This window comes from Teleopsis dalmanni, chromosome 1 (assembly GCF_002237135.1).
Source record: "Teleopsis dalmanni isolate 2A chromosome 1, ASM223713v2, whole genome shotgun sequence".
Taxonomy (NCBI): domain Eukaryota; kingdom Metazoa; phylum Arthropoda; class Insecta; order Diptera; family Diopsidae; genus Teleopsis; species Teleopsis dalmanni.
Window position 1 is genome coordinate 207,518,207 of NC_051846.1, and position 26,466 is coordinate 207,544,672.

A 26,466-nucleotide genomic window follows, 5' to 3' on the forward strand; every position below is an offset into this window, starting at 1 on the left:
GTATTATTCTTACTCACAAGAGTTGATGATGTCCATCGTAGTTAGAATATGACATTTGTCTTGCTTGTATTAGTTTAATTGCAATTATGTAAAATGGTTCAAACACAGAATATTGACTCTATATAAGTTATAATGATGATCCTAGTTGTTCACTTCAGCCTATTGACCTTTTATGTTAATGTTCAATACTCGAACCATTGGAACTTTTAAGAACTCCCATAAAGTTCTTCAAGAGGAGATGTTGTTATTGACTAAGATTTCAATGAACATACTTCCAACATGTTCACGCTTTGGGTAGTAATAAAATACATTTGTAACACTTGACTCTTCTTCCTCGTAGCGACAGCAAGCGTAATTAAAGTGAATATATAATCTCTTAACCTAATTGTCTGACAGTGACCCGTCAGTGATCTGACCACAAAATTGATATCTCTATGCGGCATCTTGTTGTAATCACTATTTAAGATCCTATTTAAGAGGGGTCGTCTTATAGATATCTAAATAACGTTGATTCTTTCAATTTTCGTTTAACTATATTACTAAGAATATATCAAATAAAGTTGAATAAAATGTAGCACACATTCATTATAGAGTACTAAATTCATTAAAAACTTAAACTACGTATTAAAAGACTTTATTGACATTATTTGTATTATTTTTCTTTTGCTTTCAACCCATAATGCAAAAAAAAAAAAACAGGTCAAACAAACAGACTTCGTTTACCTTAAAAATATTGTGCCGCAGTTGTTTTGTGCGACTTTTTATATAATTTTTTTTTATCAAGTTTTTGAAGTGAGTTATTGTGCCGTTCCGTTAAATCGAATTTTTTTAATCGCCTACAATAACAACTACAACAAAGCATTTGGTGTCGCTGTTTCCAAATTCTCATTATAAAAGCTGCAGATACTTTTCTGCTACCCGTTTTAATTGCTAGTCACCGTGGCTCATTCCAACAAATCCTACTATACTGCTTTGTGTCTGTGAACTGCGTCTTTCATAAATGCGCGTGTCTCATATTGGCCAACTGCCCTGCTTCAGGTTTTAAGCATCTGCAACGCTGCCAACTCGTACACTTTTTAAACTCGCTTTGATATATGCGATATCACTTTACCATAATATTTTTTCTATGCGATATACCCTCCAACACAGCGCGGAATATATTGAATATTTGCTGAAGTGGCGGTAATCTGTACGCTGTGAAGTTGTATAAAGTGTATCTGCAGTATTTCGTAATTGTATCTGCATTTACGATTGTGTATCTGTTTTTGTTTTTAGCTGCCTTTGCTTTTTGTTGGTCTTATTTTTCTGCACTTATTGTTAAACTATTATTGCTGTTACCTTTCTACCACTAAAAAATACCCATAAAATTGTTTACAAAACTTCCCTACCCACTTCCCCACTTCCCGACTTTTATTAGCAATATTTTTTCTCATTCATTAGTCTCAATTCAATTCGTTATTAAGTCTTCACAGTATTCACTGGCAGCTTTGTCCTTATCTGAACGCCCCCAATTTTATTTATTTTGCTTCTTGAGGAGTTTTTCAATAAAAAAATGTTATTAATTTTGTAATATTGTATTCCGCAACAAACACAAACATTGAGATAAGACTTTAATATACTCGTAATTTTATTTCAAGTTTGTTATTTCAATTATAACCCATTTACTTCTGTACACCACAAAATAATTTGATATTACTTTTTATATAATTTTTTCATTTCACTTTTTACATGGTTTGAAGTCTTCATTTTCGTTTTAATTAATTTCTTTTTTATAATAGATGTCTAATTTTTTATGTATACGACGGTTTTGAGATTAATTACTTGCATTACTGCATTTATTCGTTTATTCGATTTTGAAGTGCATCCAATGATGGATAAGTGGCTACTCTTATCCATAAAGTACTCATACTCGTATCGTGCGCAGCTGGAAGTTTTCGATTTCGTTTTTATATCTCATTGTACAATTCACAATTTAGATACATACTATGGACATGCACAACATATGCTTTAATTGAAAATCATCAAAAAAATTATAGTGCAGATTAATAACAACATTAATGTTATTAATTAATTAATTAATTAATGGTACATGAATTTGCTGAACTGCACTTGGAAGAAAATAACTGAAATTACAGTAGGTGCTCTGTAATTTTAATTTTAAATATATATAATTTACAGTGGATCCTATCACATAAATATTGTAAAACCAATTAACCACTGGTTTCGATCCATATAAGTGGCCTGCCTTTTCTCATACCTAAAAAAATCCGACCCTTCAAAATCATTTTAATCAAAGTTAGAGGTTATATCTACTGCAGAGGAATATTTTACAAACCGTCAGAAATTCCGTTACAGAGATGAAATCTATAAATTAGAGATTTGTTAGACTTAAATAAGGATTTTAAACTATTTTTATTACTAATGTAATTGTGTTTTAAAGGTTTTTTGAAATAATAATAGTTTTATAATTTTTATAAAATATATTTATACTTTTTATACATAGAAACTATTATATTAGTATGTCTATTACTTTGTCTATTATACAAAGAAAGTGTCTATGTTTCTTCTTATGTAAAAATTTCAAAGTGTTTTCATTTCAAAATCCAGAGGGGGATATTATAGCTAGATGCCTTCTGCTTAAAAAGTACTCGGATTTTGTAAATAAAGCAAAATATGCTCTTTCTGAAGCGATACACATATGCCAATGCTTAACCCAATCTTCCATAAGCTTTTCCTAGACCCGTAAAGGTATGGCTTTTAGTTCCTTCAGCGAATTCTCTTTTACCGATTCAATCGACTCAAAACGCTCACCACGAAGGGGCAATTTGAGTTTCGGGAACAGGAAAAAGTCGCACGGATCCAGATCTGGCGAATACAGTGCCTGAGCGATGACAGTGGTGCCGTGTTTGGTCAAAAAATCGCGTACAACAAGAATTTTTCATAGTAAAAATCGCTAAATGCACTTAAGGTAGTCTCACAACAGCTGCTGTAAACAAACTAATTGACAGATGGCGCTCAAATTTGTACCATATGTCAAGAAAGGGTGTACCAACATAACAAAAAAAAATTTTTTGGAAAAGGTCTATTACTTTAGGAGTAGTTAACAAACAACAAAATCCTATTACTTTTTGAGCAGAAGGTACTACTAAAAAATCGATTAATTTTATTAAAAAATAGAAAGGGTCATCATTTTGTTAATTTTAGCAAAATTAATTGCAATTGTAGAGTTTAAACTAACTGGATTGTTCGCTTGAATTACGAAATTTCTATAACCAAGATTATTTCTTTATTTATTTTGTTCTTGCCAAGTCAGATATTTTGTAGACGTTGCAAATATTTTCTAAAATTTAATGAGCAAATGTACAGGAAGGAGTCTGTCAGCAAATTAAATGTTGTCATATTTAAAATAAAAATTGACGTAATAAAATGTACTTTTATTTAAGTTGATTAAAAATATTCTTCTCTTTCTTTAAAATAAAAATATATGCACTAACCACTTTTTCGTTGCACGTTCCTATGACTAACAATGGCCTTGATTCAACTTATTTTATATACTACCTACCTAATGAATAGAAAAACTAATTACACAATACATAATTTGTTAAAGTATTTAGTAACAAAGTTAATTTCACTAAACAATTGAACGTCATTCGTAAATTTTAGTGCAAGTTGTTTCAAGTGAGAGTAGAACCACGACCGTTTGGAAGATACAATATCGCAATTGCCAACTAACTGACATGATATGCAATTATAACTAATTACTTTACACAGAAAATTCGAAAACGTGGTTATGGAAGCGTCTATAGAGGATACCTACTCATGCAGAATGAAGCTCAAAATTATGAATTGTAGCCAACAACCAATTTAATTGGGTTAATGAGCACACAACAAAATTGTTGGCTGTTATATCGAAGTGGAAGATAGGTCGTTCGCCATGGCAACAGAAAATAATATTTTTGTGTTAGTGGCAGGACAAATTGTAATTTATAATTAAAATTAATTACAATGATTAAATCGTAAACAATTTTTGGCAATATGGAAATTTTAAACGATTTATTGTATTGTAAACAAACGAGCAATCAATCCTACAACTTAACAACTAGGCGATCCTATCTATATAGTTTTTCAAATTCCAAACTGCTTGAAGAGCGTGCAAATATGCAATTTTCGGTTTTTACGTTGCTATTTGGTAGTTGAAGAAATACATATACTATATGTGTGTACAAAGTAGCGAAAACAAACGATCTCTGATAATATCACTTATATGAGTATTACATTATAAATTTCGATAAAAGTATCGGAGAGCTTCAGTGAATCATGAATGTATTTACAATTTAAATAATTTTAAGCAACGTCTGAACAAACTAAATATTTAAACGTATAAAAATATACTTCACAGCACAATGACATATCCAGTGGGGACTTAGAGATATACTCTCCCAAATAATTTCCAATATTTTATTACATATCTTTTCATTCGGTATCTAACGTGCTATTATACTTCAATGGATTCAAATTTTTTTATTTTTTTTGAAACCTCAATTTCCTTCCTATACTTTTATAAAAATTTTTGTTATTTTTTGAATAATAATACCTTTAAAAGATATTTTTCAATAAATAATATTCTTTCTATCAGATTCGAAACGATTTGAACCGTACAAATCGCTGTTTTTTTTGAAGAGCACGTTTTTTTGATAACAAATCCTATATCTCAGTAAATTGAGATATTCCATTAAACTCTTGGGATGTTCTCAAAACAACACTCAGTTTATGAATATGAATTTGTAAGCTTCCTTTGAGAATATAAATAATTTTAACCGTATAATAAGCACGTCCATATTAATAATTAAAGCTATCTTGAACAACCCTTTCTACTATATGTCAATATAGCCTTAGTTTCGAGATATCGAGCTTTAAATTTTTACATGAAAACTCAAGGATATCCTGCCCTTGTTACGTATTGTTTGTGTAACTTCGATATCTCGCCTCGATATCTCAAGAAGTAAGCTACATTAGCACATAGCGTAGTGGGAAAAAGTTGCTCGAAATAGTTGACTTAAGTAGATTGTGTTTTAAGTAGGTATGTCCGGAAAATCAGAAAAGGATTTCACAATTTAGAATATATATGAGGTGTATTTTTAACCAATTTGATAAAAGGTAACAGTGTTAATGCTAATTTTGACTACACATTCTGTAAACAAAGTTTATGACTTATTTAGTAATTTCTATAATGACTTTTTATTCAAAAATGGAACATTGCTGAATATGGGCGCTTTTACGTCAATTTTCAAACCACATTCATAAACCGACTAAATCTTATACATCATAACCACAGGAGCATTATTCATCTACCTAAAAGAAACTTGTTTTTTAATATGATCTTGGCATTTCTTATCTTTCCACCAACTCAATATTCTGAAGTATGAGTATACAGAATAGTTGTATTTTTAGATGTGTAGAGATTAGCAAAATTCTCATTATAACCTCTGTTATTTAAAATTAAAATTAGTTTTAAAGAATCATTATAATGTATTTTTAAATGTCATTATAAAATTAAATTTAATAGTCATCATTAGTTTATGGCTAAATAGTTTAATTTCTCTACTACGATATCCAAAAAATGTTTATTTCACTATTGTAAATATAAGAATCAATCTTGAAATAAAGTTATATATAACAGATTTCAGCAACGTTATACGAATTTGGATCTAGTAATACAATATTGAAGAGTATTTAGTTTAGAGTATTTTAGAGTATTTAGATTATTCGTGTACATACATATATTATATAATAATACTATTCGAAAACTGCATCATAATTATTGGCAATTATATTTAGAAGATTAATACGTCCAAGAAGTTTCTTGTAGCAGTTATACAATAAATAAGAATATATGCCATAAAAGATCGGGAGTCCGTGTTTTAATCATTTTTTCTTAGATTTTATACTACATTCTATTTAAACTGTATTTGTATGTGTATTCTAAAATTCAAATACCTTATAACTTATTATCTATTAGTTGTAAAGAAAACTATCATAGATGAGTCATTAAGAAAATATTTTCTTCTTTAGAATCGAGATTAATATTTTGTAAACACAGTGCTTTAAAGTGGTATCACAACATAAAAACTGATGCATTCATTTGTGTACCAACAAACCCATATTCAGTAAAAGGCCTGCTATACGACATGCATTTACACTACTTTGGTAGTATTTTTAGATTTACATATTCTTATTATTTTAGTTGAAAATATATATTTTTCATATATTTTATTGTCAGTTCCAATAATACAGGGTAACTTAAGTATACTTACTTTTTACTTTATCTTTCAATTACATATAAATTTAAAACATAACTTAAAGGCCGTCTACCAACTAACTATTACTTTATATTCTAAGACATTTCTTTTTATTTTTTTTTAAATATATCAAAACTATATATGTATTTTATTTTAATAGCACCAATATTTTTATTGTTAATGGCTTGCAGTAGCTTATCAAAAGACATATTTTCGCTTCTCATAATTAGCAATTCATTTACCGTTTTAATGCCACATTCCTTACACGAAATCCCGACAGATTGAAATTGATCTATCCTATTGAGTAGCTCTTTCTTGCTCATCCTATTGAAATTTTGCCCCTTAATATTCCATAAGTAAGTTATTCCTCTCTATTAAAAAGCGACTAAAATTTATTACACACCGGAGGTGAAATTTTGATACCATAGTATCCAGATGCCCACGACTTCGGTTGTGTTTGACACTCCGTAAGTGAGTGTCATGATGAATGTGGTTAACATCTAAAGTTCGTCACCTAATCTGAAATCCACAAGAAATAATGACGCACCCTTTAACAGCTCTATATTTGTGTACAGGTATTAAAAGTTACCTTTTAATACCTTCGCAAGTTAGAGTTATAAAACACTACAGAAAGAAGCTAAAAAGTATGGACTTAAATCTTTTTAACGATTTATACTGGTTTTCGTACTATACTATCTCATTTCTTTTATGTCCAAGTTTTTAATAAGTCACAACATTTTATTATCAATATAGTTAGACTTCTTTTTCGCATTGGTTTGGATGTGTGCTATGTATGCATTTATTTAACTAACGTTTATTGTAATAGATTAGGTTCTTAAATGTTGACTTGTGGAATATAAGTTCTATCTGCTAAACTTCAATAATCTTCAAATAATTTTTAATAAGGAATGTCTGATATAAAGTTACTTGTTTATAATATATTAAACCAAAATCATCATTAACTAAATGTACTGATTCAAATTGTAGGGGATTTGAAGAGTATCAAGCAATTCCAAAAAAAAAAAAACAAGTTACGATTTTGTTGGTTGGCTTGGCTTGGCTAAAACATTTGGCTTACTTTTTATGAATAAATGACCTGCAATAGCAGGTTTCTGACTAATCAATATGATTTTAATACCGCTGGTGTGTATGTCTACAAATTTCGTTTGGATTTTTGAGCGTGCTTAAGAAATATTAATAAAAAAATAAATTAAATGAAAGCTTTGTAGCAAAATGAAAAAATTATAGCTACGTTCCAAGTGCTGGGTTTAAGACACAAGAGAGACGAAGAAATATATTCTTAAAAGAAATCACATATGTTAATGCTCACATAGAAACATACCTATACAAACCATTAATGTCGACACACATTTTTTAAATGTATCTATACTATCTATATATTATACTATGTATATACAAAAAAAAAAAAAAATACAGAAGAGTACAATAAAATAAATAAATTCAACAGCACGCGTTTATGAATGAATCAGACTGGAAATGTGCACAAATATTATTTATTAAATATTTTTTACATACAATATTGTGTGCGATCTGCAAGTTGAATGTGCTTTACTCGGGTATATCTACACATGTACGTACATAATATTTCAAATTAAATAATTAATAGCGATATTTGCTGTAATATTTGATATATTGGCTTAGTGCTTAAAAATATGCTTGTTTTTTCCGACTCTATTTCGAAATTTTGTGGTTGCTGTTATCTTCTGAGTGTTTTTCAATCTCTGACAATCTCTGATTACAAATCGTTGGTGATACACTCAAAGAGAAATAAAATATTCCTAAACGGAACGCAGTTTTGTTTATAAATCATTTCCATATTGCATTATCTATTCAATAATTTATTATTTTTAAATTAATTCCTTGTTTATAGTTAGTATGAAGAATTTGACATGTCAACACGAAAATCTACATTTGTAATGAATCGTAAATATTGTAAGCAAATAATACCTCTCAGTACAAGGTTATAACTTTTCATTGTTTACGATGACATATCATTAAATAGAAATTTTTATTTAAATAACGTCATATATGCATATTATTATCTTGAAAATGATTGTACAGTATTTTACATTTACTACTATAATACTTTAATCATAGGAATAAGTAATTGGCTATAGAAAACAACCCCGTTTTTTTCAGGGGTACTGTGATTCTTTTAAAACCGAATTAAATACTACATCATTTTTAAAATTATAATTCTATAAGTAAGTACTAACTAGCTGTCATTTTTATGCCTCAATATTTAAGCTATATCAGTATTGCTCCATTCAGTCCATTGAACTTAATTTCTACTCTTACGTCTTCATCGTACACATTGGGCAACCCGAATAACCTAGAAAGCGAAATGATAGAGATAGGCAATTTCAGTGATAGTTTCAGGCAATCTAATGTGAGAGGCAGTTTCAATAGAAAGCCAATTTGACATAAGCGATTTATTGATTCCCCTACAACACAACAAGGAGATGCGGTCTCAGTTAATGTCTGATTTAAAGTTAGCAGTTTCTTATATAAATATGTCTGTAAAATAGATAAACGAAAATATACAAGCGCAGGAGAAAATATTCTCGCTGATTTACCACCAAACCAACTATAAAAATAATGATTACAAATTACATACTTCAAAAAACGTTCAAAACTACTACTTCTCCTGTAAAATTTACAAAAATTTCTATTACATGTATATAATGTATACTCCATAAATTTTGATTTTTAATCCATCTATGGATGTCTAATGTCAGTGTCATGCAGTTCAAACGACGTTTTATATACTCGTATTATATATATAAACAATAGCTTTCTTTTTTGAATTTTTTTTTGAAAATCCTTAGCTTATATGTTTACACATTATAACATAACAGAGACTTCATATAAAAAATTAATACACATAAATCGTCATTAGGTGCGTTCGTCTTTCATTATTTGAAAAAGGTTCAAAGTATCTAGATTGTTTTTTTAATAAATGCTTATGTTTTATTTAAACTGAAACAAAAACGTTTTCTGATAAATCATTAAAAAATAAAAAAAATAAGATTATAAGACTTCTAAAAGATTAATAACAATGTGTTTATAATCATGTGCGCCACTTTCAAGTTTCTGAGGGTAATGTACTAAAAACACATTATATTAAAAAGTCTTGAGTACATCGTAACGACTACCAAGAAACTAATAATCTGTGTTCGAAATTTACATGTTGCAATTCGAAAATGCAATAAAGATTATAAAACGCCGTAATCAAGATTCCTTTCTAACATTTATAAAATAACTAAAGAACATGGAATTTTCGTTGCTATCATATTAAGATAATCAAACCAAATAAACAAATAAGCTGCAAAGACTAGTAAAACCACTAATAACAAAAAAAAATGTAGCTATTTTCGTGAGATATTTAAAATTGTAACAATCTAATCGAAAACACAACTTATAAACGTCAATAGAAATAAACTAAAATATTTTTTAATGGCCTGTCCTGTATCAATTGTTAATAAAAATCAAACAAAATTAATTTTAAAACTTTATTGTCTATAACTTCAGTATAACAAACAAAATTCTCATATTCCATAAAAAACATTATATCTCAACCTATTTACAATATTAAAATTTATATCACAAAAATGCTTTGTGCACTAATACATATATTATACAAATCTATATACTATATTGTACCTCTTGTATAACTACTTTCCATTTGGTACCATAACATTAATTACACCTGGTAATATTTCCCCTTGTATCGGGCCATACTCGATACGCTCACCATCTACAGTAATAATGCCTTCTTCACCTTGGGGTTCAATACGAAAAGCTCGACATTTAATCACTTGTATATGTTCTGTGGGTGATTCGGGCAAATGTGTTCCAGTGCTTAGATTCAAGAAAAAGGGAATAAGCTGAGAACGGCTGACGCCTGCACGTATAATCACCATATAAATAATCCCATCATTCAATTGAGACTCTGGTGCGAAAAGACAATCGCTGGATAAATGTGTTGTAGAAGCAGTATGCACCATAACGTACTCGCCCTCCTCGTATCGCCAAGTATCAGTAGAAAGCGGCATACTCAATGATGGTATTGTAGCTGTAGGTGGTTTCGCTTCCAGTTCTGCATTGGCGGTTTCAATTTTGCTTAAAATACTGCGACGTGAACGTATACTGCTCTGCCCACCAAGTGAAAAATAAGCAGTTTGCCTTGAGATAGCTGAGTTCCAGCTATTCACATTTAAATGTGAGCTAGCATTTAACGACATAGCATCCTCGAATTCGTCATCATTTTCCAAATCAACCTCAGGTATTTCGAGAATATCATGAAACTCTGTTGTATCTACAAACTCATTCTGTGGCTTTACGTCTTCATAGCAATTTCCATTATTTATTGTCACATTATCATTGGCTTTGTTATGGTTATTAATTGATACTTTTTTATCATTACTCTCCTTCTCCCAGGGTAGATACCATAGTTTTCCTTTATACGTACGCAAACTTATTAAACGATTAATAGTCCAAAGTGTAAAACGTTTAGCACCCAACGAACGTAAACGTTCACTTTCAATATCTACATCAGCTATAAGTCCCCAACCAACTGAGAGAAACGAATAAATTTCTGTGCTCTTTGCACTTTTACCGAATTCTATACGCACAATATCCATAGGCGTTGTTTTCCCAGAAACACAAGCCAATGTAGCATGCAGAATGGGCTTCGGTTCGTAAGGTTCATTATACAAATGCGCTATGCTTTTTGCTAGACCATTACCTGAACCACATGGTATTATACCAAGCGGCATGTGTTGACTAACCAAACGCCAATCACTACGTTCCATTAAACCATTAAGTACCTCATAGAATAAGCCATCACCTGAAGCAATTAATATTCCACTATATTGTTTCAACAGATCCTTACGTGTTCGCACCAAATCCCTTGCAAAGTTTGAATGTGTAGTTATTTGCAAATCATAAGATACTTCTGCTTCTTTGAGCACAGGTGCCACTTGGTTCTGAAATAGTTGACGACTTTTTCCTGAACCCGATTTAGGATTTAACAATATCAATAGCTGCCTACGTTCCATGGCCCAATTATGTGATCCATCTTTATTGATACGTATTCCGTGATGCCAACGTTCTGCTATTTTTAGGTTTTGTTCGTATGTTTCATGTGTGCGAAAACGTAATATGCGTACTGTTTGATTACGTCGGAAAGGTTTCTCGCGTTTAACATAAGCGTAAATATACAAGTAAGCACTACTATCTTTTTGAGGTTCTCCATTAGCTCCCACACCCGCGGCACTTACACTACCGTCGTCTTCAACGTCCGATATGCGTTTGCAGGAACGAAGTGCACTTTTATTTTTCTTTATACGTAAACCGTACCGACTGCCTATTATATCCTCGAGGCGTATAAGCTGTTCATTAATCTGGTCACTTTCTTCCGTTTCCCGACGTAAATATATGCCAGCACCGTTCAGCTTAACTTGTATTTTAACATTACTCTTCCTTTTGTTGATAATGTAAAAGTTTTCACTCAACTCAATTGGTGGGGCGGCGCCATTACGGTTAACAGTTATGGAACTGCGTTTAGTTGCAGTGCTGGAACCGTTACCTGTGATGTAATCGTTTGAGGTCATTGCTATTATTTGCTATTTTTTAAATTCGAAGCTTCCGCAATGTATTTGTACATAAAAATCAAGTTGTCTAATTCTTGAAATTTTTATGTTTTTCACCGTTCAATTTCACTTTGCCCTGCTACACCACCGTTTACATGCGCTTTGTTTTCTCCACTGAAAGTAAGTAATTATGACTCGCTTTCGAAACAGAAAGGCTTATCAAAAAAGCTGTTTTCTAATGTAGATTGTTTCTTTTCGCAGTTGTTGTTTTTGTTTATAGTTGATTTTTTATTGGTTTTATTCGATATTTCTAAATCGAATTAATTTGTTCCGATATGTTCGGAGTTCTCGATTGAGTTTTTATTTATCTGTTTCGCACCTTACAGATAAGAACAAACACCTGCGAGCTTAGTACTCCCCACCAATTTACATTCTGATTAATTTATATTTTTCTTATATTTTCTTTAATATTTGTTGTTGCTGCTGTTGTTGTTGCTGTTGTTATTGTTTTGTGCGTTTGTTGGGTAGTTTAATTTTTTAATTAGTTAATTTACCAGTTTTTATTTATTTATTTATTTACTTTTTTAAAATAAACTTCGCACATTTGTCATGTGTCTAGCAATAATTATCCAAACATTCAAAGGCTTTGGCTAACTTATCGTTCTCCGCGTTGTGTTTTGACCATAGTTCCGCGCTTTATAAACTTTGTCAATTGTTAATAACTTTTTCATTTCACTGAGATTCGTTTTTTGTTGTTTTGTTTACAGTTTTAAATTTGAGCTTTTTTACTTTGCATTTTGAGCAGCTCAGTCGAGCCTCGGATTATGAGTTTTTCTCTCTTTTTATTGTAATTAATTTATATATTACCTTGACACTACATTTTTGATCGGCATACTTAGCTTGCTACGAATAACCATATTTTACAATAGAATTTAAAAAAAATTTTTTTTTTCTATAAAAATTTTTTTATCTTTAAATATTAGTCATACAATAACATTTTATCATTATTAAGTGGAATTTTTTTTTTGTGTTGTGATAAGGAGATGAAATGCTTTATGCTTCGTCAAACTGATCGTCTTCGAAATGGTGTAACCAAGTCTCTTACAAGTCACTAACTATGTAATATATAGACTAAAGCACTCCCTTTTAAACGAGACCCATCCCCTATTCATTAGCATAGTTTTTGCGGGCTAATTAGTTTATATTTGGAAAGTGTAGCCTCTTTAAGTTAATATATAAAAATCTAAATATATAATTGAAAACTATTGCTTAGTCTAATGAAGTGATAAACAATAATCCAGTCAAGGCGTATGCTAAAAATTAATATTTATTAGTATCATTAATAATCGACTATAACAATTAATTGGAAATTCTTAAAAGTAGTAATTGGCAGTTATATGCAAACTCGTTAGTTCAATTAATAATCAACTACATCAATTAACTAAGGGTATTAAAAAAATTTTTATTGACAGTTTGGTTAAATCTTCACTGATATGCTGACAAAATTTTATAAAATTTTAAAAAATTCTAAAACCCCGCACTTCAGTCCCTTGTTGAGCTCAGCTTATAATGATCAAAATTTTATAAAATTTTGATGAATATAAGCTGAGCTCAAAAAGGGACTGAAATGCGGGGTTTTAGAATGTTAATATCATTCGTCTGAATAGGTTTGACGTCAACAAAAACTCTAAATAGAATCTAACCTAAACGACAGAGTCATAAAAGCCCCATGATATATTAGTAATGATGACATACTTAGGGATAGTTGCAGTGAATGACGAGACTCAATATCTAGACAGTTGCAGAGTCAATAAGACGAACCAGTAACAACCACACGCAGAAATTACTGCAATACTACTCGTATAACATTTACATAAGACAACTCATCATTTTATCCATACTTCACTTTACCATTGAATCATGTTATGTATTAATAATATTTTCAAGTTGTCCTTTATATATTTACATATATATATTTAAACGTTTTCCTTAGTAAAGTGTGGGTAGTTCGCAAACCTTCATACTAATACTTATTAGCTAAGTACTTGATCCTGTATCTAGATCCAAATTTTGTAACATTCTAAAAGTGTTAGTGTTTACCATTATTATGGTATGATTGTAGTATAGACGATAGCGAATTTGTTTTTTTTTATAGTGACAGAACACGTCCAGCCATCTAATCTTTTTGCTTACAAAGAAAAGTGCGCAAAATTGGTGCTATATAAAAAAAATGTAAGTCTTTGTATAAAATAGTCGTTTAACTTTATGGAAATTGGATAAACTCATTTTACAAACTCAGATACTCAAACTGAGTATCTTAAACCGAGTTCGCGAGTTTTTGCAATTTATTTCAAGTCCCCATAAAATATGATGACTTAAAATATTACGTAGTTTTTCAAGCTCAGTTTATTCAAACTGAGTTTTGCTTACTTATGAAACTTGTTTTTTTTTATTAATATTTTTTTGTATGATTTTATTGTGCTGTACATATATATGTATATATATATATATAATGTTACTCAAAACATTTCCATACTTAGTGTTTACATATAATTTTTTTGCAATTTTATTATTTGTGTCTATAAAAGATAAAAAAAAATTGTAGCTTTTAAAGTGAAGATGTTTCAAATTACATTTAATTTATGTCGATTTGACCGACTATAAACTTACGTATTAGTATTTTTTTTTTTTGAATATTATCTAAGTTTTTGTTTTGGGAAGGTAAAGTGTTGTTTGGTCTATTGTTAAGAAGTTGGGAGCCACTATTAAAGCTTTTAAAACTCAATTTCAAATTGAGTATTACTTTTTAGTTTTATTATCGTTTTGTGTAAGTCTGCGTAAGCCTTTCAAAATGATAACAATAAAAATAACAGTCTGTTCTATTTCTATAGATATACAAATAATATTTGTATGTAAAAATTCTCCATTGCCGCACAACAGTTCCAACAATCGGTAACAGTTCGTTCTCGTCATTCGTTTTGGTCTTGCAAAAGTTTTCATATCAATTTAATCGCCTTCATTAGCTTGTCTCCTCTGCAATGCGGTGTCAGTCCATTGTTAACAATATGTTTATTGACGTGTCGGTAATTGGTAATTTTCGGAAAAATCAGTGTTTTTATCTATCTGAAGTAGAAAGTGACTAATTTTTTCATTTATTTTCGCCTGATGTGAGTACGCCAATTACAACAGATAAAATTTCGTGACGTTAGTGAGTCTTTAGGTTAGATTAGGTTAGGTAACCTAGTGGGTCTTTAGAAATACCAAATTGTTACTGTACTGATTTTAATTTTCCAACAAAAAAAGAAAAAAAATACATTCAAGTAAATGTAAACAAAAAAAAAGCTCACATGAGTTATAGCAAAATTTTTATTATTTTTGGCTAACGATTAGTTTACACTAATGTGTGGCTATGTATTTTAAAACACATATCTACGAGTGTATATAGATAGAAATACACAAGTTAATCAGACTTAAATATTTTTGCGTTATATAAACAATGGCATGGCAATATATTGCTAATTCTAAAGACCAATAGTGATTGTCGGACAAAAAAAAAAACAAATATTTGGATTAAAAATCAGATTTTGATATATAATTAATTTATTATATTATCAAGTTTTCCGAAGCATTTTGTTCATTAATTTTGTTAGTAAATAAAATAATAAAAACGCACTTTTTTCATTTATTTTATATCTTTTTATTTATTTTATATCTTTTATTTATTTTAAGATGGTAAACAAAAACTTTATTGACTTTAAAATTTAAATTTTTTAAAGTTAACATAATATATAACAAACATATCAAGTTGGAAAATATTTTAATAAAATAATATTCACAGATTTAAATATATGTATATATATATATCTAAATATGCGCCAATACTTTTAAAAAGATCTTTAATTAAAATAGGTTCTGTGAGTTTCTGAGGCAGGTAGAAAAATTTCAAATGTATGATTTGAAGTTTCTTTACAGTTTTTGTTTCTATTTCAGTTCTTAACTTGCCTTCAAAGTTATTGGACATTTTTGCATTTTTATAAGAACAGAATCAAAACAAAAGTTAACTAAGAATATTATCTACCTTACATTTCATCTTCCTATGTAACATATTTATATCTAACATATTTATTTGTAACATATTTATATCTAATTTCAAAATAAAATCATAAAACAATATATATGCAGTTTGAGAGGTCAAGTTTCAACTAGAATTGTTCTGCCATTAATGACGATGATGATATTTGGAATTTCATATAAATTTTCGATTTATTTGCAGTTCTAAAATAGTATAATATAAAAAATATAATATAAAGTAATTACCTAGTTTACTTAGGAAAATTTTGGTTGGAATGACGGTCTTGTGTCCAAAACCCATGTAAACCCAAATAATGGCCCGTTGTGATACCACGCTTTAGCGTTGTTCAAACACAGACCAAAAGGTTTTACTAAACGACCACCATTCAAATCGAAGTGATCAACCTGACAAATCTATAAACTTAGCCAAGTTGACTTGGCTAATTTTGTAGGAAAGGGACCCAAAATATTTTATATCTTCTCTTAACCAATATTGACAGTAACATTTGAGTTGAAGTATAATTTCCTTCCCATCACAATTCCACCAGCTTACAACAGTGCCATAACCCTGACAAAATTCATAGTAGAGTAGACCGACTCTCATAACGTATCTCGCCAGTAAACAGCGACCAGTCAACACCGATACTGTAGTGCTCAGCTGGTTAGTTAAAGCAGTTCTCTGGTACGTTTTTTATACATTTTAGACCAGGTCTATTTTAAAATCTGACAGGTGCTCTCATTTACCTAAGTTTGTTTAGCTAAACTTAGATATTTTTGCTTGATTGTCAGCTTGACCTTTGCAAGTCGAATACCAATGTCCGACATATGGATATTAGACAGCAAAATGCCAGCCTTGGTAAGCTCATCTACCCTGCAGTTGCCCGATAACTCCCTGCATACAGGTGACCACATGAACTGGAGCTTAGCTACCAGAAATATTGTAGTACCTTGGTTGTCCAAAAAAATTATGATATAAACATCGACGGTTTTAATTTTCTTAATTAATAAGTAATATTCACATATATGAGTATATGAAAATTGAAAAGTTGTTTGCAACGCATTGGATAATCTATCGAAAATGTTATTAGCCATAAAGGTGTTAAGCATAAATTTAATTATATTGATCTGACCATCTGTTATTAAAAACGTAAACTAACCATTGAGCTTTAGAGCTAAACGTATTATACGTAAAGACTGTTTAAAAATTGATTATAAAATTATTCGAACTTTTTAAAATTATTTAATGACTTAATTAATATCTGTTGTAAGAAGTATGAAATTGGATATAAATTTTTACATTTTCGTTAATGATAATTAAAATGTTTACCATTAAGCCTTACATATAGCTTATAGTTTTCTCGATTATATAGCTCCAAATATCTCTGGAGAGCATCACTCAATTGGTAATAAGATCACATTGTGTCAAATTGACACAAAATAACTATCCCATTCAGTATTTCGCTAAAAATTTAGCTAATCAAATAGTTGATTATTGTTCTATTTATTTAAAACAAAAGTGTTATATTTTTAAAATAATCTCACATATTTATCTTGAACTTTCTTATCTGCATACATTATCGTTCATTCAATTCCTGTTGGCGGCTATGACCTTGCAAGGCAACGTATGTAAATATTTATACATTTATTTAGAAATAAATTAAATTCATTCACGTTACTGACCTACAAAATGTATTCTAACATAGTAAATTGCTTCTTGCATGCTAACTACAAGCCTCAAACCTAAAGAAACCAAAAAGATTCCATATCAAGTGTTGCCCCCGCATCGCTGCAATTTGTTTACAATCAATCAACAGGAGCGCACTTTCATTGCGACCTAATTTTCTCTGATTGCTTATTCATTTTCGAAAACGCTCACATACGTAATTCGTAAAGATACATTTTCTTATTTAACATATCTTTCTTGGTCAAGGTTGTTCTCTATATATAATAATTTATTCATATCGTACTTAATGTTTTAATGTTTATTATTTTTAATAATATTTTTGTTTTAGGAAACCAAATTTTAAGGGATTGTACAATAATAAAATTCTTCTTTAATGGTTTCCAAATCAGGTCAAAGTAAAATAGATAAGCACGAGTATGTTTTTAAGGTAATTAAGGACAATTTTAGACACCTAAATCTAGTTAGAAGTCGTGTGGTTTGTCATTCTTATTTATGTCAGTAAGTTTTAGTTGAATTTTTGTTTAGTAATTGATTAGTTGTATATTGATTTCGTAGACAAGTGCTGGATTCAAATAAATTCTAACAAATATTAGAAACGCACAATTAAATGCGAAAAATTGTAATACAAAAACAAATTTTATTTCTATTTAAATCAAATCTATAATAATTTAATTTATTATATCGGTATATATATATATATATTTAATTTTACTTCGTTATTTTTTTGACATTATTATTCATTTTATTCTTAAAAAAAAAAATCGCAATATCTCAACAAAATTCTAAAGTCTAAACTTAGTGTAAAGCATATTTTTTTTAATTTTATGGCAGCGGATCTGACATTATTCGCTATATAACTTTAGCACGAGATTTCTACTGCTCGCCAATATTTAGCACGAACTTCTTACTGGTCTCCAACTTCGTCATTTGCCTTGAAAATTTCAATCAATAACTCTTTTTCCAACATTGTTCTTAGACTTGCTGATAGTGTAACCAGTAAAGTTCTAGTAAAGAATCGTCAGTGGTACCTGTATCGTCTGAACCATTTAAGATTGTACCTCGCATATGTGGTTGGTCAATATATGTCCAGTACTATTTATAGGCATTGGTTTATAAAACTTTGTACATATACTTTGGAGACCTAGTGGTATCTTACAGCAATATACCAGTGTATGAACCACATTTAAGATAAATAAATTAATTTTGTTATTACGTGACTACCTTTACGTTTAGTATCTTTAAAATTTTCAACACATGATACAAATTATTAGTACTATTGAACTATATTTGGAACTTTGCTTAATCGAAATACAACAATTACTAAGAAATAATAATACATTTACTTTTTTTATAAATCAATGGTAAAATCAAGTGGTTTTATCAAAAGTTGAAATACAGTTCTTAATCAACACAAAAACATAAATAATAATGAAATACTCGGTGTATATCTGGTTAATAAAAAGGCTTAATTATTTTTATCCTTTAAAATAATCTCTAATCTCATTCTTCAAACTTTTTTCAGAACTTCAACTATGTAGCCATATGTTCGATAAAGTCATCTCAAACAAATTTCTGTAGGTATGCTAATCTATATCAAAATATAAGTGCCAACTTTTCGTCTCTGCTATTCGTTTTAATATACATATAAATTTGCAAAATTTAAGTTCTATATCTTAAAAACTAAAGTATATCGATATATATCGTAGAAGAAAACATTGTTGAGAAATGTGCCAAAGGAAAGATAAATTATGAAATTGAAAGATCTTGTGAATACTTGTCATGGAGATCGTCAAAAACGTTAACAATATTGGTGATCAATCTTTTTAAGTTAATCAGTGAATTTAATAAATAATAAATTCTTCAATACTCAAATGTTTGTTCGTTCAAATATTTTCTACATTTTTTTTCGCAAATTTTGCTGATTATTTTTGCAGTCAGAAGATGTTTTAAAGGTGTTGCTTTCTATCTTAAAATTCCTGAAATTTGTTCCAAATGTTGTTGCACTAATTTTAACTTTAAAGTCATATCTTAAAATAATTATACGAAAACAAATTTGTTAAATAAACAAAGAGCAGCATTGGGAAAACACATAATCGTTTTAAGAATTAAGCTAAACAAACTATAAAATACAAACAAAACTTAATTATTTTTAATTTCTATCATAAAACATCACATCACTTTCCCGCTTTCACACATGTGTCTTTTTAGACAGTTTTTCAGTTTTTTAGACACTATCGTAGATATGTGGGTCAAGTCCAAACATTTGACTAGCTGGTTTTTTCATAAATATTTAAATAATTGTTCTTACCATTTAGCTAAGCTAATAGTTATCATTAATCTAGCGTTTAAAGTTAATTTTAAGTTTTTGCTTTCTTTTTTTATTTTAGTTAAATTCTTCGGAAAAGATCATGTACGAGTACTTCCATAAATTTTTTTAAGTGAGTTTATAATCTCTATCTCTGCAAGGGGAACCAACAACTAAAACCAGAATTTTAAACTACAATACGGAAGTAAACGATACATTATAATTTGTACTCTTACTTTTGTTGTTGTTGTTGTTGTTGTTGCTGTTTATGCAATTTGAATAGAAGTTAAATCTCGTGCTAAAACGCATTCAACAGTATCAACAGTCACGTTATCCAAACAATAACATCAGCATACATACATATTTGAACGTTATTCACAATTGATAACAGTGGCAATGACCCTAACTACTGCTACACAGCAAGAAAGTAGCAAAAAAATGGAAGTCAAATGCCCCACAGAGGAGAATTTGCCTACTTCTGAAATGACTTTGCTTGCAAAGTTGGAAGCAGCAAACAAACTTATTGAAAGCGATGCCAAAAGTCTAAATTCCCTACACTCAACACACAGTCGCAAAAACTCGGATACAAGCCAAATCAGTCTCAACTCAAGTAAGTTAACATTCTCATTACTCTACGTTACATTATTTAATAATTTTGCTTGTGAATTCTATGGCAATTTCAGATGGCAATTCGTCTGCTGCTGAAGAAGACGTTTGGACAACATGGGCCACAATAATCAGCGATTGGGAAGGAGCGTTAAAGCGTAAAAATCCATGCGTGCGTGAATTGGTACGACGGGGTATACCACATCATTTTAGGTATATTTATTTTAATGGTTTTCAGTTAACAAAGGCTTTTAGTATAACAAACGATATTTGCTTTTTGCAGAGCAATCGTTTGGCAAGAATTATGTGGTGCTGCCGAAGCTGATAAGAAACAATATGCTGAATATATTAAAGCAACATCAGCTTGTGAAAAAGTCATACGACGTGATATTGCACGCACCTATCCTGAGGTAGATTTTTTCAAAGAAAAAGATGGACCTGGACAAGAGGCGCTCTTTAATGTTATTAAAGCCTATTCGTTGCATGATCGCGAAGTAGGCTACTGTCAGGGTTCAGGTTTTATAGTTGGATTGCTCTTAATGCAGGTAATTTAAGTTAAAGCTCATTATGTGAAATATCTATAACGAATATTTTAAAAGTTATTAATATTTATTTAATATTAACTTAAATACCACTAATACGTTTCCATTATCATAGTGAAATTAACCACAATTTGCTATCCATTTATGGCTCTTCGTGCGTAAACTCGTTACTTTAAGTAATCTACTTTTGACGTATTCCTAAAGAAATTAATTAAAATATTAATTTTTTTAAGTTAGCTAAGTAATTAACGCAAAGATGGATAAATTAAAGTGGCGGATTTTATATAGATAGAATAATTAAATGCAATTAAGTTAATTCGAAAAAATATTTTTTTGATATTCGTATAATTAATTATTTTTTAAACAACCGAAATTATTTATTTTTTCTATATATTTTCTATATATTCTATATATTTGTTTGTTTACATTTTTTAAATATTCTAAATAATTTAATTAATTTATAACGAATACAAAGTTTATAATAACTTTTATTAATAAGTATTTCATATTAGTTTTTGACTTTTCCATTTATTTGTTTATTTGTATAGATGCCCGAAGAAGATGCTTTTGCTGTCTTAGTTCAAATCATGCAACAACATCGAATGCGCGATATGTTCAAACCATCTATGTCAGAGTTAGGACTTTGCATGTATCAGTTAGAGAATTTAGTGCAAGAACAAATACCTGAAATGCATATACATTTCCAACAACAAGTGAGTAAAATACAATATTATACAATATTATAATCATTAACTATATTGTATTATAATTATATTCTCTATAAAAATAGGGATTCCAAACAACAATGTACGCTTCCAGCTGGTTCCTCACTTTATACACAACTAGTTTAAACCTTAACCTCAGTTCTCGCATTATGGATGTGTTCCTTAGCGAAGGCATGGAATTCATTTTCAAGGTAGCATTAGCTTTATTACTTTTGGGTAAGGAAACACTACTCTGCCTTGATATGGAAGCTATGCTTAAGGTTTGTTTATATATATATATATTTTTTTCTTGAATATATATATATTAATATTTTTGTTTTTAATAGTTCTTTCAAAAAGAGCTTCCGGGACGTGTCGTAGCTGATCCAGAGGCTTTCTTCAATTTGGCACATTCCATTAAAATAAACACGAAACGTATGAAAAAAATGGAAAAGGAATATCAAGATTTAAAGAAAAAAGAACAAGAGGAAATGGTTGAACTTCGTCGTCTAAGGCGTGAAAATCGTTTACTTAAGCAACGTAATGACTTACTTGAGGCTGAGAGTGCGGAACTGGCCGACCGTTTAGTACGTGGCCAGGTATCACGTGCTGAAGAAGAAGAAACCAGGCAAATAACATATTATAAAAGACTTGCAATTATCCTAACAGCTTATTTTTTTTTTGTAGTTATGCTATACAAACAGAACTTATGCAATTAAGACGATCTTTTCTAGAAGTTTCACATCAATTGGAAAACGCAAATGAGGAAGTGCGAGGATTAAGCTTGCGTTTACAGGAAAATGTAAGTTTATAATATATTAACATATGTGTGAAATTTTGTTCATTTCTCTCACCAATTTGTATCTAATCACTCAACAATGCTAATATTTTTATCTTCAATTTATTTCTATTGTTTTCCTTTTATTGGTTTTTGGTGCTAAAATCATTTTATGTACAAACAAATATATCAAATACACAAATACCGCAAAACTACCGCTTTTCTAAACAGAATGTTTCGATTGATAGCGTAAGTAATCCTTAAATAGAAAAAGGATAAATAATTTTTTATAAATGCATGCTTTATATTTTGTCTTAGTTTCAACTGTACTATTGAATATTATATGTATATGTGTTTTTTAATATATATTCAAATTATTCCATATGAATCTGTAAAGTTTACATTTATTTTTTATTATGGGTTAAGTTATGTGATAAATCTTTTATTTACGTCTATAAATTAAATACATTAATAATGTTTATTTTTTATAATTTAGTATTGCTTATTCTTAAAGTTATTTATTTCTATATATTCCCTAATACTGCATATTAAACTCGCTTTGAAGAATTAAACCGTCAAATTCTTGGTTTTGTTGTTGCATTGCTTAACACTTTGTTCTTAATAGTTTAATTTTCGTTTTACTAATGAATTAATATATATTTTTGATAAGATTGTTTTAATATGTGCTTTTTTTAAATTACACATTGAAATCGACAGAATAATTCTCGTCAATCATCAATCGATGAACTTTGCATGAAAGAAGAAGCTTTGAAGCAGCGCGATGAAATGGTGTCATGTTTACTGGAAGAACTTGTTAAAGTACGTCAAAGTTTAGCCGAAAGTGAGGATCAAATACGTAACTTAAAATCTAAAATTGAAGAACTTGAAGAAGATAAAAAGACATTACGTGAGACTACACCCGACAACTCAGTTGCTCATCTCCAAGACGAACTGATCGCAAGTAAATTACGCGAAGCTGAGGCAAGCTTATCTCTTAAGGATCTCAAACAACGTGTACAAGAACTCAGTACACAATGGCAGCGGCAACTACAAGAGCATAGAAGTGACCACAATGCTGCTCCAGTTGATTCGACGCCTAAAAAACTACTTACCAATTTCTTTGATACATCAAAAACAAATGAACACACACAAAGACTTGAAGAGGAATTGATGACCACACGCATACGTGAAATGGAAACATTAACAGAACTTAAGGAATTGCGTTTAAAAGTAAATATTTTTTTTGAATTTAGAGATTAATTACTATAACTTTATTTTTAGGTTATGGAGTTAGAAACTCAAGTACAAGTATCAACAAATCAATTGCGTCGTCAAGACGAAGAAAATAAAAAGCTCAGAGAGGAACTGGAATTGGCTGTTAATCGTGAGAAGGAAATGTCTAATAAAGCACGTGAACAGCAACACAGGTAAAAAAATTGGTTAAAATGCTTATTACAGGTAAATCAATAGATTGGTCTTTATTGATCTATATCAGTAAAGACCAAACTAAAAATATATTCTTTCATAGTTACGTTTTCTTTATACAATATATTGTCAAAATTATTTAATCTTTTTTTGTCTTTTTTAAAATAAGTCAATTATTTACATTTAAAACAAAATTATATATATTGAAATCGTCAAGAATTTGTATTAATCTTGTTATATGTTTTTTTCTGTAGGTACTCTGATTTAGAATCTCGTATGAAAGATGAACTCATGAACGTGAAAATTAAGTTTACTGAGCAAAGTCAAACAGTAGCTGAATTAAAACAGGAAATATCACGTTTGGAAACAAAGGTACATAGTTTTTTTATATGTAAATATTGTAAAAATTAAATTTAAAATTTTTGTAGAATTCCGAAATGCTGGCAGAAGGTGAACTGCGTTCGAATTTAGACGAAGATGAATCTGAAAAAGTACGTGACCTGCAGGACAGGCTAGCTGACCTAAAAGCAGAGGTAAGCTACATCTTATTAAATTTTATATCGATACAATTTGTATATAAAACCTTTTTTTTTGTTATTTTGTGCGCTTTTAATAAATAAAAAATATAACTTTCAATGTCAATGCCAATTATTTAATTTGAAATTGATTTGTGAGAGGTTATATAGTTTAATTCTTTTAAATCACTGTTCACCTACACGAAAGCATTCACAACTTGACTAGACAAATATATCTTAAAAGACGCACAAGTTTCTGTTTATAATTTCCGGTTTATGTTTACTTTATAATTAGTTTAATTTTTTTTATTTGTATATTTAAATTCTTTGACTTATTAAGTTTGTTTGAGTTATTTTTTTTTTTTTACTTTTTTAAATGATACTAGCCATTCATACATGTGCTATTTTAGCAGCTATTTAAAAAGAAATTCAAAATTACTGTGCTATTTTTTAGTATCCTACACCAATAACAAGCCCAGATACTGAACCATGGAAATGGATAAGCTAAATACAAGAATTCAGGTCATTACTAACCAAATAATTTAAAAAGTAATCGAAAATCTATTGGTTTTCTAATTCTTTCTTTTTTCGGCTGTTTCCTTTGCATGAATCTTCACTGTGTTGTAGTTAACTATACTTTTTGTTAATTAGAAATAATAAAAAATAAATTTTGTAGGAAGATAAATATATTTTGTCTTTTTTAAATATTTAAAGTTTTTTTTTTAGTACAATTAAAAATGTTATTTAAAAAAAGGAATATTTTTCATTTTTAATGCATGTTTACATTTACTTATATATTTTTGATGGTAATAACACATTATTTTTAAAAATTGTATTATTTTACATATTATATATAAACTTTTCACACTGTGCAAAAAATTTATTTATATATTTTCACAATTCTTATATATATGGTATATGCAAGATAATTTTTAGTTAGTAGATTGAGTTTTTACATTTTCATAATCAATATTTATAAGCTAGCAAAAAAAGAAAATTTTTTTTAATCAATTTGAATATTTATATTATATTAGTTTATTAGATATATAGCACGTTAATAATTTGTATTATAAATCCACATACATCTTTATATAACAATAAACTAAAAAAAGGCACACTACGGGAAAAAAACGCTCGTCGTTGTCATTCTACCGCTCGAATAGTGAAAAACACAGCATAGGTGCTAGTTACTGTGCAGTGCTTAATATGATTTGATGTACTTCACAACCGCTCAAGCGGCAGAGTAGCGACACCGAGCGTTTTTTGCCGCTATTTCAGTAATCTGGCCTAATAATCACAAAGTTTTTTATACATATATTTAAAGTTATAAAAAAAAACAGACTTCTACACTTATTAAATTATAAAAAAATTATAAAAAATTATTAATTCAAATTATTAAGATTTATGTAGAGCAATTTGTAACTTCATTTTTTAATCATTTAAAATAATTCACTTGTATTTTCTATTATATCAGACAAATATTAGCGGTGTTCAGACATGCTTGGCAATGTGGTAACCTAAGAAAAATCATACAATTTTATATATATTCGTTTTTGTGATACTAGAAAATTTTCCAGTTACTATATTACGGAGGCTTTAGATCTAATAATTTTTTTGGTTTACAGTTTAACATCAGCTGATTCGTATTTTTGGAAAGTACATATTGCAAAAAATTTAAATTGAATAATTAAATAATCACTTTGGATTGAAATAAATAATACATAAACTATACTGAAATAAATAATATAAAATAAATAAAATCATAGTAAACTGTTTTAAATTTTACGAATAAAATGCTGCTTTGAGACATCTACTACTTTATGATTTTACCGTAAATATAGTTACCCAGCTACGTCTGAATACCCCTATTGTATTTAACTTGAAAACATGATTGCATTTAATTCGGATTCACAAAAAAAAAT

The 26,466-nt window shown here is 29.2% G+C and overlaps 2 protein-coding genes across 8 annotated transcripts in view; one reads left to right on the forward strand and one right to left on the reverse strand.

Moving 5' to 3' along the window:
• The window catches only part of LOC119671570 (ecotropic viral integration site 5 ortholog), a 33,610-nt gene that overhangs the window by 4,988 nt on the left and 2,156 nt on the right, over positions 1 to 26,466 (forward strand). For 3 of the 7 annotated variants that reach the window (XM_038082267.1, XM_038082265.1, XM_038082263.1), the window contains exons 2-13: positions 20,057 to 20,584; positions 20,658 to 20,793; positions 20,864 to 21,125; positions 21,671 to 21,835; positions 21,913 to 22,107; positions 22,174 to 22,454; positions 22,514 to 22,628; positions 22,836 to 22,853; positions 23,322 to 23,834; positions 23,886 to 24,031; positions 24,284 to 24,401; positions 24,458 to 24,562. In XM_038082267.1, coding sequence (XP_037938195.1) covers positions 20,371 to 20,584; positions 20,658 to 20,793; positions 20,864 to 21,125; positions 21,671 to 21,835; positions 21,913 to 22,107; positions 22,174 to 22,454; positions 22,514 to 22,628; positions 22,836 to 22,853; positions 23,322 to 23,834; positions 23,886 to 24,031; positions 24,284 to 24,401; positions 24,458 to 24,562 — 2,268 coding nt within the window. In that variant the 5' untranslated portion in view covers positions 20,057 to 20,370. Of the gene's footprint in view, positions 1 to 18,010; positions 18,097 to 20,056; positions 20,585 to 20,657; positions 20,794 to 20,863; positions 21,126 to 21,670; positions 21,836 to 21,912; positions 22,108 to 22,173; positions 22,455 to 22,513; positions 22,629 to 22,835; positions 22,854 to 23,321; positions 23,835 to 23,885; positions 24,032 to 24,283; positions 24,402 to 24,457; positions 24,563 to 24,998; positions 25,067 to 26,466 lie in introns of those variants that run through there. The other 4 variants (XM_038082268.1, XM_038082264.1, XM_038082269.1 and 1 more) reach the window with 4 other exon arrangements.
• Positions 9,907 to 12,422, reverse strand: LOC119671572 (sphingosine kinase 1). The gene has a single exon (XM_038082270.1). The coding sequence runs from the start codon at positions 11,933 to 11,935 to the stop codon at positions 9,995 to 9,997; it is 1,941 nt and encodes a 646-aa protein (XP_037938198.1). The 5' UTR covers positions 11,936 to 12,422; the 3' UTR covers positions 9,907 to 9,994.

Bases quoted from the DNA above. Each gene is read 5' to 3' on its own strand.
- LOC119671572 (XM_038082270.1), bottom strand. From the start codon at position 11,935: ATGACCTCAAACGATTACATCACAGGTAACGGTTCCAGCACTGCAACT.